Here is a 15,976-nt window from a genome sequence, read left to right on the forward strand (position 1 = left end):
GAAGCTTCGGGGTTTAAAACCTTGTATATATCGGAATATATGAAGAATCGAAGGTTTTAAAGATGAAGTAGAAGAAGTGGGCACTTGAATAAACTTTGGGAGAGTGTTTCTTCTCTAAAATCTCAGCATATACTTGGCTATTAGCTTGGGAAAAATGAATGGGTGGACGGGTGTATTTATAGGCAAGAATGGGTGGGGTAAATGTAAGAAAAGTAGAAGTAAAAATGCAAATGGTAATTAACCATACCTTGGCCACTACTCAACTTTGTCCCCTTGTCCCCCACACCTAAAAAGGTGTTCTTGACCAGCATCTTGGACTAAAAATTCAGTGCAATTAATGCACTAAAAGACAGACACGCTTTACGAGATACCGATAAAATCCGTTACATTAAAAACGCGATATTTCGAACGTGCGAAATAAATTACGAAAAAAATATGATAAATCTTAGAATATTAGAAAATGGCATTTTGGAAATTTTGGTAATTTTTGGTCAACCCTAGCTTGGTCAAACGTTCAGCCAGTGATCGGGTCGGCAGACAGAAAACGCTCCGAAATGAAAGTTCTCGGAAAATTACGAAAATTTAACCATGCACTAAGAATAATATTTAATTGGCTAATCTCAAGTTTCAAGTCATTTTGGCAAGTGGAAGTATTTTATTTGGATTTAAAACGATAAATCAGGTTTTCGGGTTTCAAATAAAATACGATAATTCTTTCGAAATTATCAGAGAGGGATTATGGCCAAACTTAAAACTTGAATAAATACTTAAAATATATTCCCATAAAGATAAAATACTTTTGAGGGACGAGAATAATCTTAAGGTATTTAAACCGATTTTCTAAGATAAAAGTCGTTTTATGAAAAACCGAAACACTTCGTCTTTTGGAAAACCGAGAAGGATACTTGAAGAAGGTTTTGATACCAAAATACTTAGAAAAATATTGTTCATGATAAATCATGAATTTGATACGTTAAAAGAGCTTTCTAAGTATTGCGAATATTTTTCTCCGAAAAATAATGAATTTGAGAGACCGGGAGAAAATATTCCAGAATTGGTATAAAAGTGATATTAATATTTTTAGAGACAAATATTAATATGGAGAAAATAAATCCTTCCTTGAATAAAATAAATCTTGAGGAATGAAGGATTTAATAATTTTTGAAAGATTTAAACTAATTTATTCCGAGAGATAATAAATGTTTAAATATGGAATAAATTAATTTAAATATAAATTTTGTAAATAATGTAACATGAGTACTCTAGAGAATACCAAATATTGATAGCCCTTTTTCGAGCTTCATGTAATTTAATGTTGCAGTAGCAAGAAAGAGATAATCGTAGACTCACGATATGTCTCAGCGCCACTATTGCGTAATCAGAAAAATTTCCTTTAAAAATAAATGTATTTTGATGTGAAGGAATATTTAGAGATTAAAATTACTTGCCAAAAATAACTTTCCACTTTTAATTAATCAAATAAATTAATGTCCTATTTGGGAGGATTACTAGGTGAATTTAATTTTAATGTTTGTCATAAATACCGAAACAAATATATAAATAATTATATATCGAAGATATCCTTTCATAGTTGACGAATGTTTTGAAACCAAAATACTTAGAAAAATATTGTTCATGATAAATCATGATTTTGATATGTTGAAAAAGCTTTCTAAGTATTGCGAATATTTTTCCACGAAAAATAATTATCGGGACAGGGAGACACAAATCCCCAACCCCAATCCCCGGAATTTTTATGAAACTTTTTCCGGTCCCCGCTTTGTCTCCGAAAAACAAGAAGGGCGGATCGGGGTCGAGTGTGGTGGGGTGAATACCCATCCGTAGAAATTGGCTATACTTTTAGACAAGGATGGTACATGATTTGAGCGAACAAAATTTTCATATTATCAATAAATTTTTTTAATTGAGATGTGATTTATTGAATTGTAACTAAAAAATTTAGAGGGTTGGAAATGATCTTATTAGAGCAAGTCCAACACTATGCTAAAAGGTTCCCTAAAAATATTATAAAATAATATGTCTTAGCGATTTAGCACAAGATTTAGCACATGAGCTCCAACAGTACTCCCTGTATCCATTCCCTATTACTATAATAATATTAAATAGTGGAGGAGAGAGGGAAAAAAGAGAGGGAAATGATGTGAAGGAGAGAGAGAGATGAATATTTTAATGATAAAAATAGTTTAGAAGTGGCTAGCATATTCTAAAAATAGGGAAGGGGAGGCTTGTGCTAGTGATTTAGCACATCACTAGCATAGTGTTGGAGTGCAATTTTATCCCATATTCCCTACCCTATTTTTGGATTTAAGACTTGATTTAGCACACCTATTGGACTTGCTCTTATTACTTGATCACTGGATTCTAAATCTCCAAAAATCATGATAAAAAATATTAATTTATTATATATACAAAACATATATATATATATACATATATATATATATATATATATTATTTAAACTATAATCACTCAATGCAGATTTATATACATACACATAACAAATAAATAGAAAGAGAATTACATGTTTTGAATTCAATTTGAACCTTAGAATATAAGATGATAAATGTTTAAAAAACATAAATGTGGTTGTGATAACATTTAAAAAATATTATAAATGAAAGATTTTATTTTTTGGACATCCAAAAAAAATAGTTCACATAAAATAAACCGGGAGAGAATATTAAATATTATATAAAATAATAATATATATTTACAAAACTTAAATAAATTATTGGAAATACATTAAACTTGAATTTTTGTTTTTTCGTAAAAATTTTAAAAACATCTCCAATGCAATTGACTAACACGATAAAAAAATACATTCGTCCCAATTTGAGTGACCTGGTTTGACTTTCACGGATTAAGAAAAAAGTAGTGGAAAATAGTAAATTTAATTGAAAAGTAAGTAAAATGGTGGAAACCCATCAAAATTTAATAATAGATTTGAGATATGGGAGGAAAGTAGTTGGTGTAATAGTGTTTATTTAATAAAAAAAGAGTATAAAACAGAAAAGTAGTGGATGTGATAGTGAAAAGTAGTGTTAAAAAATAGTAAGTATAATAGGTTAAGTTTTTTTTGGACGTCCCAAAAAAGAATAAGGGTCATATAAAATGAGACGGAGTGAGTATTAATTACGTAAAATTTCATATAAGAAATTATGTTTCCATGAGATTGATTATATTAATTAGTTATATATTAAAAGTTTATATATCAAAAAAATTTAGATTATTATAAATATGAGATACCACTTGAATATGATAATAAATAAGGTGCAGAAGTACCTCAACATCAACATATTGGCTTGAATTATAAATATGTAAATGTCATATTAAGAGCATCTTCAAAGAAATATGTATAATGATTTGCTGTATTGATAGGTTAAATAAATTATGTAAATTTTTTGCTAAGAGAACATGTATATATGCTAATGGGATTATCTATAATTGTGCTTGTATAAAATTATACCTAAAACTCATTTGATTCGATAAATATGATTGACTATATTTTTTGACAGGGGATGGTGGGTTTGAGTCGTATATTTTTTACAACGCAATTCCCTGAGTTTATAAATTAGTTACGCCAAAGGGTATATGGGATTGTGTTTTCAAAATCTTATGCAAACCTTGAGAATTATTGAAGCCTCGTGGAACCCAGTTTGGCCCGAATTCAATTTTGGGCAGCCTTTGTAATAATAGTTGGGCCTCTTTGGATTGTCCAGGACTCTCCAGGCTTGTTTAGGTTAGTTATTCTTCAATCATCTTTGTTGAAAGACATTTTACGAACCAGTAGTACTCATGGCCTATGACATTCCTTCGGAGAAAATTTTCTCATAAATTAGTGGGGAAGCGGAATTTTTCATGTCCAGCTTTTATTTTGTAATTTTTTTAAAATTGTGACTATTTTCAAAAATATATTTTTTCGTTGATTGTAATTTTCTGTTTATAAGTTATTTACTCCCTCCATCTCATTTTTCTTTAAAGATTTTACTTCACTATTCGTCACGTCTTTTAAAATTTTTTATAATTTTTTAATTAAAAATAAGTATTAAATTTCATTCAAAAAAAATCTATATATTCTTAATGGGTGCTAGTGAAGGGTTTGGTTTTCACATACAAAAAAAGGGTACTTCGGTCATTTTCTTTTTGATTTGCCTGCTCCGACCCGTTAACCCGTTTGTGAATATATATATTAATTATTAATTGTATAAAACTAATTTCAAGGTATTAAAAGTTAGCTTTCCAATTGATTTCTTCAGTTAATAATTTATATTTTAATATTATTCTGCCATATTTACATTGCTTTCAGGGTTGTATTCGACAGACTATTAAATGGAAATTGCAATGACATATCAACTTGACATAAACAGAGATGTAACATATGGAAACCTGCATGTATTAGGCCAGGTTTTGTATCATGACTGATGAAACATTCCCATAATCGTTTGTTCGTTTTGAAAATGTAAATTAATTGGAATATACAGCTCCATTGTGAGTCAGAAATTCAAATTTGAAACAATGAGATCAAGAATGTCTCTGCAATATCAGTGCTTTTGAGGTTGTGTTTGTTTCGGGAATTCAAAATATAATGTTATGAACTCAGGCCAGCAATCACAGCGATTCTCAGTAGGAGGTGATGGTATGATCTAGAGGCAAATGCTTTCATTCGGATTCCAGTTTTGTAAATATAGCATAATTGTTAACCATTGCTCTTTTGTGAATGCTTTTTGACTCAGGGCGGAAGCGGCCTCTGAGTCCATCTCAGACTGAACCTGGTGTTGGTATGTTGCCTTTTAACTTCGTATTGATCATGTTATCGTTTTCTTTCACCTAGGAGACGATATCTAAGCGCTTTTTGTCTTTTTAAACTGTGTTAGTTCTGAGACGGCGAGGAGAGGAAACTGGCCTCGAGGCCTTTTTGCGTGCGCGCTCCAAAAATACACAGCCTCAGGAAGGGTCCTGGAGGAATTCTCAGTGTGTCACTAATTCTCATACTTCTGGTAATGAAGGTAGGTCTGGTATTATTGGAAATTCGATGTTTTACATGTCGTGGTTGCTCAATGATTTTCACCGTTTAAAATGATCCACCTTCTTCGTTGCCTGTTCATGATGATTTGTCTCCATTTCAGTTTACAAGCGAACGTTGTTTACAGAGGTAGCTTATCAAGGTCGGACTGAAAAACATATTGCAGATAAAGGTTATAGAATAAAGATTATTTCAATTGTTGTTTGAATTTCAAGTGATGTTGACCTCATTCTCATGCTATATATTCTGTTACTCCACATTTTACAGAGAATTTTCATAATCATAATGGTACAAACAAAAGCGGCAATTCCGATTCAAGCTTGACATTCGAACAGACAATGCATGATGTTCACGCCTCTGTTCATCATCAAAAAAATTCAGGGAGTGAGGACTATTATGATTATGCGTGTGCTGCAAGACAATCATCTAACCTTGGACATCAAACACCCCTTAATTGCATGCTACGTGAGGATGGTTCTATATGTTTGACTAATAGAAGCGGGTGAATCACAACATCCGGTATCTGTTTAAAATTTTATGTGTTATTTTTCAGGAAAAGGATTTGAAAATGAAACCAGAAACATTATGGACCATAACATGTCGCGGTCAGAAGTGCTGACTAGCGAAGGAGTCCCTGAAAAGCCGAAAAGAAGGACAAGTAAACACAGCAGGATTCCCTCTCTGGTGCATGCTAATGTGTTTTCTTCAAGTACGCCATTTACATTTTGGCTGATAAGCTCTTTGTGATTGCAAATGCTCCTAAATTTTGTTTTGCTCTGCAGGTCATAGGTTGCCGTTGTCGGAAGTTGATTTAAACCGGACATCAACACATCAAATGCAGGGTTGTTCAAGCAATGCATCTCATTCAACTATTGAAGATCCAGGTAAAAAGTGATGTTTCCACGAGCTTCATTATATTTGTAGTATTCACCTCTGGATGCCCTAACGTGTTTTGTTGTTTTTGTTTTTGTAGTTTGTATTCAAAGACGCCGTGGTCCAAGTGTTGCTACTACAATTAAGAACAGACAAAGCCACAATGTACATGAGCAGACAGACGGAAATCCTGTTAAAAATTTGAATAAAGAATTCGAGGATGCTGCTGACAGCACTTTCTCTGACGGTGAAGATTTCGAGCAAGGTATGACCCGAAATTTTCAATTTAAACTAATTGCAAATAATGACTGGATCTGTTGTTAAAGTTGGTTGGGGTAAATTTTGTCTAACAGATGAAGAGGATGACCATACTCCTAACCTCAACATGTGGAATCAGTATATGGATCTTGGTCCTCCCAATGTTACATGTTCAAAGTGTGGTTCTCTTATGTGGAATGTGGAGAGAAATAACAAGTCTAGCAAGGGTAGTCAACCAACATTTTCGCTGTGCTGTCGGAATGGACAAGTAGTCCTCCCTAAGGAGAAAAAGGCTCCCGAGCCTCTTCAGTCATTGTTGGCGTCTGATCGGAGGTCCAAGAATTTCAAAAAAAATATCAGAGTTTATAATGCCATGTTTGCAATGTCCTCCAGTGGGGGTAGGGTTGACCACAAAATCAATCGCGGTGGTGCTCCTTATTGTTTCAAAATTAGAGGCATGAACCTTCACTTTATGGGAAGCCTACTACCGTTGGAGGGAGAAGCGCCGAAATTCTGTCAGTTGTACATCTACGACACTGAAAATGAGTTAAATAACAGGCTTAATGCCTTTGGTGATAATGTCAGTGAAGATATTGATGAAAGTATTGTTGAGGAATTACAGGGAATGCTTCATACACATAATAACTTGGTAAGACAATTCCACACAGCTAGGGAACGTTTCAAGTCTGGCGAGCAAGATGAGTTCAGGTTGGTTTTGGTTTCTTCCCAAGCAGCAAATGGAAGGCCAAACAATGTTGGTCCCTCCAATGAAGTTGGTGGTTTAGTTGTTAATCAAAACGAGGACACATCTGGCTTCAGGGACACAGTTGTGGAGACGCGACATAAGGAGTTGAAGAGAGTTTGGGAAACAGATGTCTATTTTATGCAGCTTCAGTATCCTTTGTTATTTCCTTTGGGAGAAGACGGATTCCATACGAAAATCAAATTGGTGAAAAATAAGCAGACTCAAAGGCCAGTTAGCGAAAACAGTGGAGAGTTTGGGGATATAGATGGTGGAAAAAAGCAGCGTGACCACGTATCAATGATGGAGTATTACTCCTACAAACTCATGATACGCCCGAGTGAAGGTATGTATTCACGTTTCTTTTTGCCTATGCTCCTGTTTTGTTTAAAATGTTAACAATGTTGTCTTCATTAAGATCCGTGGCTTCATTATTGATTTGTTCTGATTTTTATTGATTTTTGTAGGACTGACGCCTCATATGGGTGGCAGATTGTGGCAGCAGTACGTTGTTGATGCCTTCACCGCAATTGAGCAGTATAGACTTGACTGGATAAGCGGGAATCAAACAACCATTCGTTCTGATCTTTACACTTCTGTGCGTGATGCGGTCAGGAAAGGTGACAATGACCCGAGTCAGGTTGGTAAGTGTGTTATACTACCGGCTTCATTTACAGGATCACAGCGATATATGTCACAATACTTCAAAGATGCACTGGCTTTGTGTCGCACAATTGGACATCCTTCACTATTTCTCACGATGACCTGTAATACCAAATGGCCTGAGATAACTGAAATGATGAAGCACGTGCCTGGTGTAAAGGCTTCTGATGCTCCTGATGTCATTGCGCGAGTCTTCAAAATGAAACTTGATCAGCTAATAGATCTTATAAAGAAGAAGAATTATTTCGGCCGCTGTATAGGCTGTAAGTTTTGTTGATTATATGTTGTATTTTTTAGATTCCGTATTTGCGATAACTTGAATAAAGACTAAACTTATTGTTAGCTATAAGTATAATTAGAGTTCTATTCATTTCTACACAGTCATGCACGTCATTGAGTTCCAGAAACGTGGTCTTCCACATGCACATATGTTGGTATGGTTACACCCAAACGACAAGCCAAAGAGTCCTTCACAAATTGATAAATTGGTTTCGGCCGAGATTCCTGATAAAGACGCTGACCCGGAGTGTTACGAGGCTGTTAAGAATTATATGATTCATGGCCCGTGTGGAAAGGATTTCTCTTATTCGTCATGTATGGCCAACGGGAAATGTACACGTCATTTCCCAAAGAGGTATGATCGGATTATCCATTAAATTTTTTGATGATGAACACAATACTACTCACGTATGTTGCTTAGACTTTCATCTGAAAATTGTTGATTATATTCATGTGACACACAATATTGTGTTCTCTATTAAGTTGACTATAATAAATTTGTGCAGGTACAATAGCAATACTTATTTTGACGATTGCGGTTTTCCCATTTATAAACGAAGGAAAACCGGGAACAAGGTCAGGCGCAAAGGACATGACCTCGATAATCGGTTTGTGGTCCCATACAATCGAGATCTTCTGTTGCGATTCCAATGCCACATCAATATCGAAATTTGTAATAATTCACGGTCGTTGAAGTATTTATTCAAGTATTGTTTAAAAGGCCATGATACAGCAACAATGATGCTCAGGAAAAAGAGAGGAGCCTCTGGTGCGCGTAGTGAAAATAATAAAACTCGGGAGACAAATGAGGTTAAGAATTATCTAGATGGTCGATATATTTGTGCTTCGGAAGCGGCTTGGAGGATTTTTGGCTTTGATATTCACTCTCGGTGGCCAGCTGTTGACCGGCTTCCAATCCATCTTCCCAACAATAAATATGTGAGCTTCAAATCTGGAGAGAGCCTCCAGGGAGTTTGTGATAGGGCGGATTCCAGAAATTCTAAGCTTGAGGCTTGGTTTGTGGCCAATAAAGTGTATCCCGAAGCCCGTAATTACACCTACGGGGAATTTCCAAGTCATTTCACATGGCTGCCACGTGAATCTAGGTGGAAGCCGCGCCAAAGGGGGGAAGTGGTTGGCAGAGTTTCAGAAGTCCACGCCACCGCGGGTGATTTATTGTTCCTCCGCATGCTTCTAATGAGAAGGAAGGGAGTTATGTCATTCGAAGACATAAGAACCATCGATGGTGTTCTTTATCCCACCTTTAAAGAGGCCTGTGGTGCTCTTGGTTTGCTGCAGAGTGATAAGCAATGGCATGATGCGATGGAAGAGAATGCACATTCATCTTTAGCTCATCAATTGCGTGAAATGTTTGTCAATATTTTATGCTACTGCTCTGTTTCAGATCCCGGAAATCTCTGGCAGTTACACTGGCAGTCTATGGCAGATGATATTGAGCACAGGAGGCGGAAGGATACCGACGACAATTCTCTGCAGCTTTCTGAGACTGATATACAGAATTATACTCTTGCTGGTAATAATTCTCTTTATAACAATAAAATACAATACAGTCTGATTATAATGCTTAGTTTATAGTTCTTATTTTTTTATAAATGTTACAGAAGCTAATAGTTTTATGCCATCGCCTCTTTTTCAGAAATTGAGAAGCTTTTGAACGACGTTGGAAAGAGCTTGAAGGATTTTCCGACGATTCCTTTTCCTGATGAAAAATATTTTCACTCTGATGTTAATCGACTTATTGCTGAGGAAACCAGTTATGATCCCAGGGAAATGTCTGTGCTGCATGACCGTAATCTTGCAAAACTGAATGCAGACCAGAGAAAGATTTATGATTCTGTAGTTGAAAAGGCTGAAAATAACAGAGGTGGCGCCTTTTTTGTCTACGGCAGTGGAGGTTGTGGGAAGACGTTTTTATGGCAAACAATTTGTGCAAAATTAAGGTCTCAACGTAAAATAGTACTCCCCGTGGCTTCGTCTGGCATTGCTGCTGTGCTTCTTCCCAGAGGGAGGACTGCACATTCGAGGTTCCACATTCCACTTAAACTTGATAACTGTTCCACTGCAGGGATTAATCATGGTTCAGATCTTGCCGAATTAATACGTCAGACAAGCCTTATAATTTGGGATGAGGCTCCAATGCAGCATCGTCATGCTTTTGAATGTGTTGATAGATCTTTGCGCGACATAATGTCTTCGGTTGATTCACAGAAAGCTAGGAAACCTTTTGGAGGTATTACTATTGTATTTGGTGGTGACTATCGACAGATTTTACCCGTGATTCGCAAGGCCACGAGGGCCCAGGTTGTTGGAGCTGCTTTCAATCGCTCTAAATTGTGGCACAGTTGTGAAGTTTTTCTACTTCGCCAAAACATGCGTTTACGTGATGGCAATACTCCTGAAGAAAACAAAATAATCAAAGAGTTTAGTGAGTGGCAGCTTGCTGTTGGAGATGGTAGACTGCCTAACATCGTGTCTGTTGAAGCTAATTTTGAGACAAAGGTCATGATACCTGAGCAATTTGTTGTCCGTAATCAAGGCAAGCATCCAATTGAAGCTTTGTTTGATATTGTGTATAAGGATTTCGAAAGCAGTAAGAATTCAAAGTCATATCTGAGTTCAAGAGCCATTCTAACCCCGACCAATGTTTTCGTTGATGATATTAACAGTAGATTCCTTGAAAAAATTCCGGGTACATGTCACACTTATCTCAGCCAGGATTCGATGGAAGATTCCGTTTCCAAGGATAGCGATTTTGATGCATCTTTTCCTATAGAATATCTAAATTCGCTTGATATGCCATGCCTTCCGAAGCATGAACTGAAAGTCAAGGTTGGAGCTGTGGTCATGCTGATGCGCAACTTGAATCAAATTTTAGGCTTGTGCAATGGAACTAGGATGTTGGTTACAGACTGTAAGAAAAATAGTATTGAGTGTGAGATTCTATGCGGTTCACAAATTGGCACCAAGCACCTCATTCCAAGAATTGATATGGTTCCAAGTGACACTAATCTTCCGTTTGATTTCACAAGGACTCAGTTCCCACTCCAGGTATGCTATGCCATGACGATTAATAAGAGTCAAGGTCAATCACTTGATATGGTAGGGCTGTACTTGCCGAGGTCTGTGTTTTCACATGGTCAGTTGTACGTGGCAATCTCGCGTGTCACATCTCCGAGGGGACTTCACATATTGATTGATGATGACAACGGAGCCAGCACTAATGTGACAGCGAATGTTGTCTTCGAGGAGGTTTTTTACAATCTGCCAAGCTTAAATGATTGATAAAGTGAATTCCAACACTGTTCTATCTTGATCTCCTATATGTATTTCAGAAAATTATCAAAGTGATGATTTCTAGAGGTCCAGAGTAGTTAATGAAGTAGGAACTGCAATTTCATATCTACTGTAAATTGACACACTCTTATTCGACAGTCATTTAACAAAGTTCTAATCAGCATTGTAATGATGGCAAGTAATGTACCTCTTTCGGTTGATACAGAGTTGGGAGTTCACAACTTAGTAAAATAGGGCCTTTTTTTTGATTTATTGTACGTATCTTTAGAAATAATTACTAATTATGAACGACGAGCATATGATCAGAACTGGAACTTCACCATTTTAGGCAATGCAATTGACATTTACTAAGAGTCATCACAGTGATATAATACACACATTTTAACACAGAACGATACTATAAATAAAGTAAACCCTGCCTTGATAAGACACACAGATTGCTGTTTTCGCTAGACATTAAGGAGGAAATCGGTGAGCATAGCACTTAGATTTTCATGCTCTGCACCTACTTCGTTTGCAGCATCCTTCAGATCCTTTAATTTTTTGGTCCATTCTTCTACAAAAGTCTCGAATGCTGCACACATCTCGGTTGTTTGATCCTTTAACAATCTTGCGTGTCCATTCACGGATGCTCTTGAATCTTCCACGAACCTACCAACATCTCCTTTGTATTCTTCTGGCAGAGCAAAAGTTTTATCTGTCGACGAACTACCGCCATCCGCTCGCAATCCGTCTTTGAGTATAGAATGTAATTCTCTAAGTATAACAGATATAAGTTAGACAAAGTTTGTAAAAAATATACCCGCGCTAAGAAAGTTAGTTACCCAGATTTCTCTGCAATGCCGAGCATACGAGAGTATAGTTCCGACTGCCTATCTTCCATGCTTTTGTACATCAAACCAAAATCTTCATTTGCTGCTATAACATCAGTGTCCAGATCAGAGGAACTTAAATTCAGAGATTGCACTTTGCTGACAAGCACGTCCTGCAACTCCAAGTAACGCTTTCGCTTAGCACGCCTTGACGACATTGACGTTGAATCTTGAACGCAAAATGATCACAAATATTTTCTAATATTATATGGATATAAGAACTGCTTTATTTATAGAGTGGAATTTGTTTATAGCGTCATCACTACAATCTGGAAAGACGTGTCAATAAAACTGATTAGCAGTTTTAAAACTGAATCTATTTTGATAGAAGGACATGTCTATAATGGTCGTTACCTGCCTTTATAACATTTTTTAAAGGCAGTTGACATGAATCAATTTTTAAAACTGAATATAAAAGTCTTACCTGCCTTTATTTTTAAAATTATTTTTACCATACTTTATGTACCCAAGTATTTTTTTTTTCGCAGCAATTGTTTGTTAAAAATAGTATGGACGTTAGGAAATCCGTATAAAAAATTAATAATGTGTCAATTTCAATGTATGTTAGTGTTTAAAAAATATAAGATTCCCCGTTACAATATATTTAGTGTGTATTCCAATATTGTGTGTATTATATGTTTTAATTTAACTCATAGTAGATATTTGTTCGTAAGATGGTATTAAAAAAAATTAGTTGATAGTCTAACATAAATGACTATTTTCACATGCTTATTGTATATTGAGAAAATACACATTGTGTGACAAAAAAAAATATAAAACTTAAATACACATTGTAGAAAAAGATGTGTTCACTTATATTAATTGTGATAACATCTTATAATTTGAATTTTTAATATTTTGACTGTTTCTCGCCAATATCCAAATTTCAAATTTTAAATTGGTATAGTATATTGCACCATTTTTATAACAAATTTGCTTCCAATTTTTTTACATAGTACAAACAATGTAACCTTTTTTTTAAAAGCACGGCTGTATATTCGATCTAGACTTTTAAATTAAATAAAAAATAAGAAGGATATTTGAAAAGGTAAAAAATCGTGTGTGTTGCTATTTGATATAATCACCGGTATAATCGTACTCGGGTATTTTTTACAATTAAATTCTATGTAGTTAATTTATCCAGCGGTGTTAAATTATGATGTTAAATAAAATTACTTTTCAGACATTATTATTTTTAAAAAATTATTACAGGCAGTAGAATATTATCATTCAATAATTTATTGCGAAAAAAAAAGATATTCCTTTCAACCTACAAAGAAAGATTTTTTTGACATATCCATAGTACTCAATTAGAATGAGAGATCTTATGAGTATGCCAATATAATTACAAGTAAGCTATTTTTAAATATGGTTGGCAATTAACTTAAATTGATTGCGAGCAAAACATAAGATCATAAGAAAATATCTTTGTCAAAAAAAGATCATAAGAAAATATGGATTAGACTGCAAAACTCTTTCAACATACCAATAATACAAAACAGAAGATTTCATATTTTATACAGATTTATAAAAGCATATCAAATAAGATCTCTTGCACAGTTAGTATCATATATGCAGCGTAATTAGCATTGCTAGAATATTTTCAGTGATTTTATCGATTTTATCGAATCACAAGTTCAAGCTCAGCAGCTGCTATACAGCATTACTCTGTTACTCTATATATATAGTAGCTCTTCATAGGACCTATAGTTGTCACAAAGAAAACAAAACTATGGAGAGTTGCATACATATGCTGAACAACTCAACGCTTGATTGGACAATCAGAGTTCGTGTTGCAAGGGTTTGGCCAAGAATTTCATCATTTACAGATGCTGTCCGAGGATACAATCTTATTCTCCTTGATCGCCACGTGAGATGCTCTGATTAATCTGATATACATGTTACATCTGCCTAGCATTTTTAATGTTTGCTGAGATATTTAATTTAATTGTTTAGATCAAGCAGTCTATTTGTGGTGTTGTTATTTGTGGAGCAATCTATTGATATATTATTTGTGGTGTTGTTGAACACAGAATCATCGTATTCATGCATGGGTTCACAATGAAGTCTGGCAATCTCTTGATGGTTTGATAGTGGAAGGAGGCCTCTACGAAATAACAACTTTTGCCCTTTCGAACTGTTCTGCGTTTTTACGCCCCCTCTCTTCTACAAGATTAATTCGTTTCTTGAATGTCACCACTGTTCAGCCATACCTGGATACCAGCCTTAGCTTTCCACAACATGATTTTGAATTTGTTTCAGTTGATGAAGTACAGCGTCTTGCAGAAACAGACAATGATGATCAATCAGCAGTCCATACCATAGGCATGTTGTGCAATCAACTTATTATACCTGCTAGCTATAACCTTCTTATACTGTGATACATTTTCTTTTATTTTGTTTGGCTGCAGATGTGATTGGTGTTGTCGAGAATCCTGGCCAGGTGTCAACGATTCGCACTAGGCATGGTGATCGTCGTGTTCATAAGTTTCAAGTAACTGATGGACATATATTTGTTCGAGTGACCCTGTTGGGAAGCATACTGGACAGCAGCAACACGCTGTTTACTGCCAATCTTCAGGCTCCGATTGTTGTCGTGTTGGCTGGTGTCAGAGTTCGGAAGATCCCAGGTTATTTTCGTCGGTGTGTCTCTTACATTCATTCTACATATAATACATGCTAATCGTGACTAACACCATGCCTTCTAACGTGAAGGTGATAGAAGTCTGGATAACTACCATTTGACAGCATCCCCCTGGAGTCAAATTTTTATAAACATGGAAAGTGATGCTGCTCGTGACATGAGAGACGTGTTAGTTGCCAGCACTCATTAAGATTTTGTTAAAATTGTCGTAATTTATAGTTCGAGTTCATGTGTTTTTCGTTTAATTTTAATAGGTACTGGCGCAATTTTCTTGGAATATGACACTACATGCAACGGATGCGGCTCCATCAATCGGAATAATGTTTTTTCCTTGCTTTCTCTGCTTCGGTTTGGAAATAATTATTTAGTACTGTAATAAATCTGCATTTGCAGTAGAAACTTTGCACTAGCTATTGTGGCCTTTATGTTTTTTAAGTTTGAACTATGAAAGGAGTTATTCCTATTATGTTTGGATGTTTGAATAAAAAATTTTGCACGTTTTCTGGAATATATTTGTGAACAACAGATGTTTGAATGCACTCATTTGCATAATAATCATTTGGGAATATAAAATAGTTTTTTATATTTACATTGGTTGTTTTGTGATTAACTTGGAATTAAAGTCCAAAGAATGCGTATGGGAGATTTATTTTTATTCTTTGTCAAACGTGGAAGATTTATTTAATTTAATGAGTGAAAACTTTTTAAAAAATTAATATCTTTCATAAATCGTACAAAGGATTACATATTTTTTGGTATATTTTGAAGGAAAACAAATCATCTTTTGTCCGTGTTACGCATGCTCTAATTATGTCTAAAAATTAAATTTGCAAAAATGGTTAGTGCAAAAATTATTAAATTAAAATATTAAATAATTTAGCATTAGAAATATTTGTATTAATATTTTTAATGTTTTTCTATCAATATATATAGAATTAAAACACTTGATCTTTAATCATGCCTAGCTTTCATGGAATATACCGTAATCGTATCCGATTTGTAAGACCGTTCAATCAATGTAGAAAAAAGATATCAATCATTGCGTAGAAAATGATGTAATTAGTCAGGAAAAATCATTACTATAAATGTTCATCAGTGGTTGGTATAATCAGTGATTGGTATAATATTGGGATTGATAGTAAAATCAGGCTGAAACAATTATGGATAGTACACCTAGATATATTGCATTAGAACAAGATAAAAATATATTTTTATTACCTAATAAAGCATGATCTCAAAAATATTGCGAAGGAATTATCGCATGACTCATTGGTGTTAAGAATCT

The 15,976-nt window shown here is 34.9% G+C and overlaps 2 protein-coding genes across 2 annotated transcripts; both read left to right on the forward strand.

The window, feature by feature from the left end:
* The first annotated feature begins 4,254 nt into the window (after positions 1-4,254).
* On the forward strand, positions 4,255-12,655 carry LOC108203623 (uncharacterized). The gene is made up of 13 exons (XM_064083079.1): positions 4,255-4,658; positions 4,756-4,800; positions 4,897-5,028; positions 5,149-5,217; positions 5,313-5,510; positions 5,599-5,754; positions 5,828-5,929; positions 6,019-6,183; positions 6,272-7,264; positions 7,386-7,844; positions 7,963-8,215; positions 8,367-9,394; positions 9,518-12,655. The coding sequence occupies exons 1-13, from the start codon at positions 4,613-4,615 to the stop codon at positions 11,161-11,163; spliced, it is 5,292 nt and encodes a 1,763-aa protein (XP_063939149.1). The 5' UTR covers positions 4,255-4,612; the 3' UTR covers positions 11,164-12,655.
* A 1,124-nt stretch (positions 12,656-13,779) lies between these two features.
* On the forward strand, positions 13,780-14,881 carry LOC108197930 (uncharacterized). The gene is made up of 4 exons (XM_017365666.2): positions 13,780-13,917; positions 14,081-14,372; positions 14,459-14,677; positions 14,763-14,881. Exons 1-4 carry the CDS (start codon positions 13,780-13,782, stop codon positions 14,879-14,881), a joined length of 768 nt encoding a protein of 255 aa, XP_017221155.2.
* The last annotated feature ends 1,095 nt before the right edge of the window (positions 14,882-15,976 follow it).

Source organism: Daucus carota, chromosome 8 (assembly GCF_001625215.2).
Source record: "Daucus carota subsp. sativus chromosome 8, DH1 v3.0, whole genome shotgun sequence".
Classification (NCBI taxonomy): Eukaryota; Viridiplantae; Streptophyta; class Magnoliopsida; order Apiales; family Apiaceae; genus Daucus; species Daucus carota.

Excerpts from the sequence above, each read along its gene's own strand:
- LOC108197930 (XM_017365666.2), top strand. The coding sequence starts at position 13,780 with ATGGAGAGTTGCATACATATGCTGAACAACTCAACGCTTGATTGGACA. Across the intron at positions 13,918-14,080 it reads TTATTCTCCTTGATCGCCAC|AATCATCGTATTCATGCATG; the intron begins GTGAGATGCTCT and ends TGTTGAACACAG. Across the intron at positions 14,678-14,762 it reads CAGAGTTCGGAAGATCCCAG|GTGATAGAAGTCTGGATAAC; the intron begins GTTATTTTCGTC and ends TCTAACGTGAAG.
- LOC108203623 (XM_064083079.1), top strand. The coding sequence starts at position 4,613 with ATGAACTCAGGCCAGCAATCACAGCGATTCTCAGTAGGAGGTGATG. Across the intron at positions 5,029-5,148 it reads TCATACTTCTGGTAATGAAG|TTTACAAGCGAACGTTGTTT; the intron begins GTAGGTCTGGTA and ends TCTCCATTTCAG. Across the intron at positions 5,930-6,018 it reads TTCAACTATTGAAGATCCAG|TTTGTATTCAAAGACGCCGT; the intron begins GTAAAAAGTGAT and ends TTGTTTTTGTAG.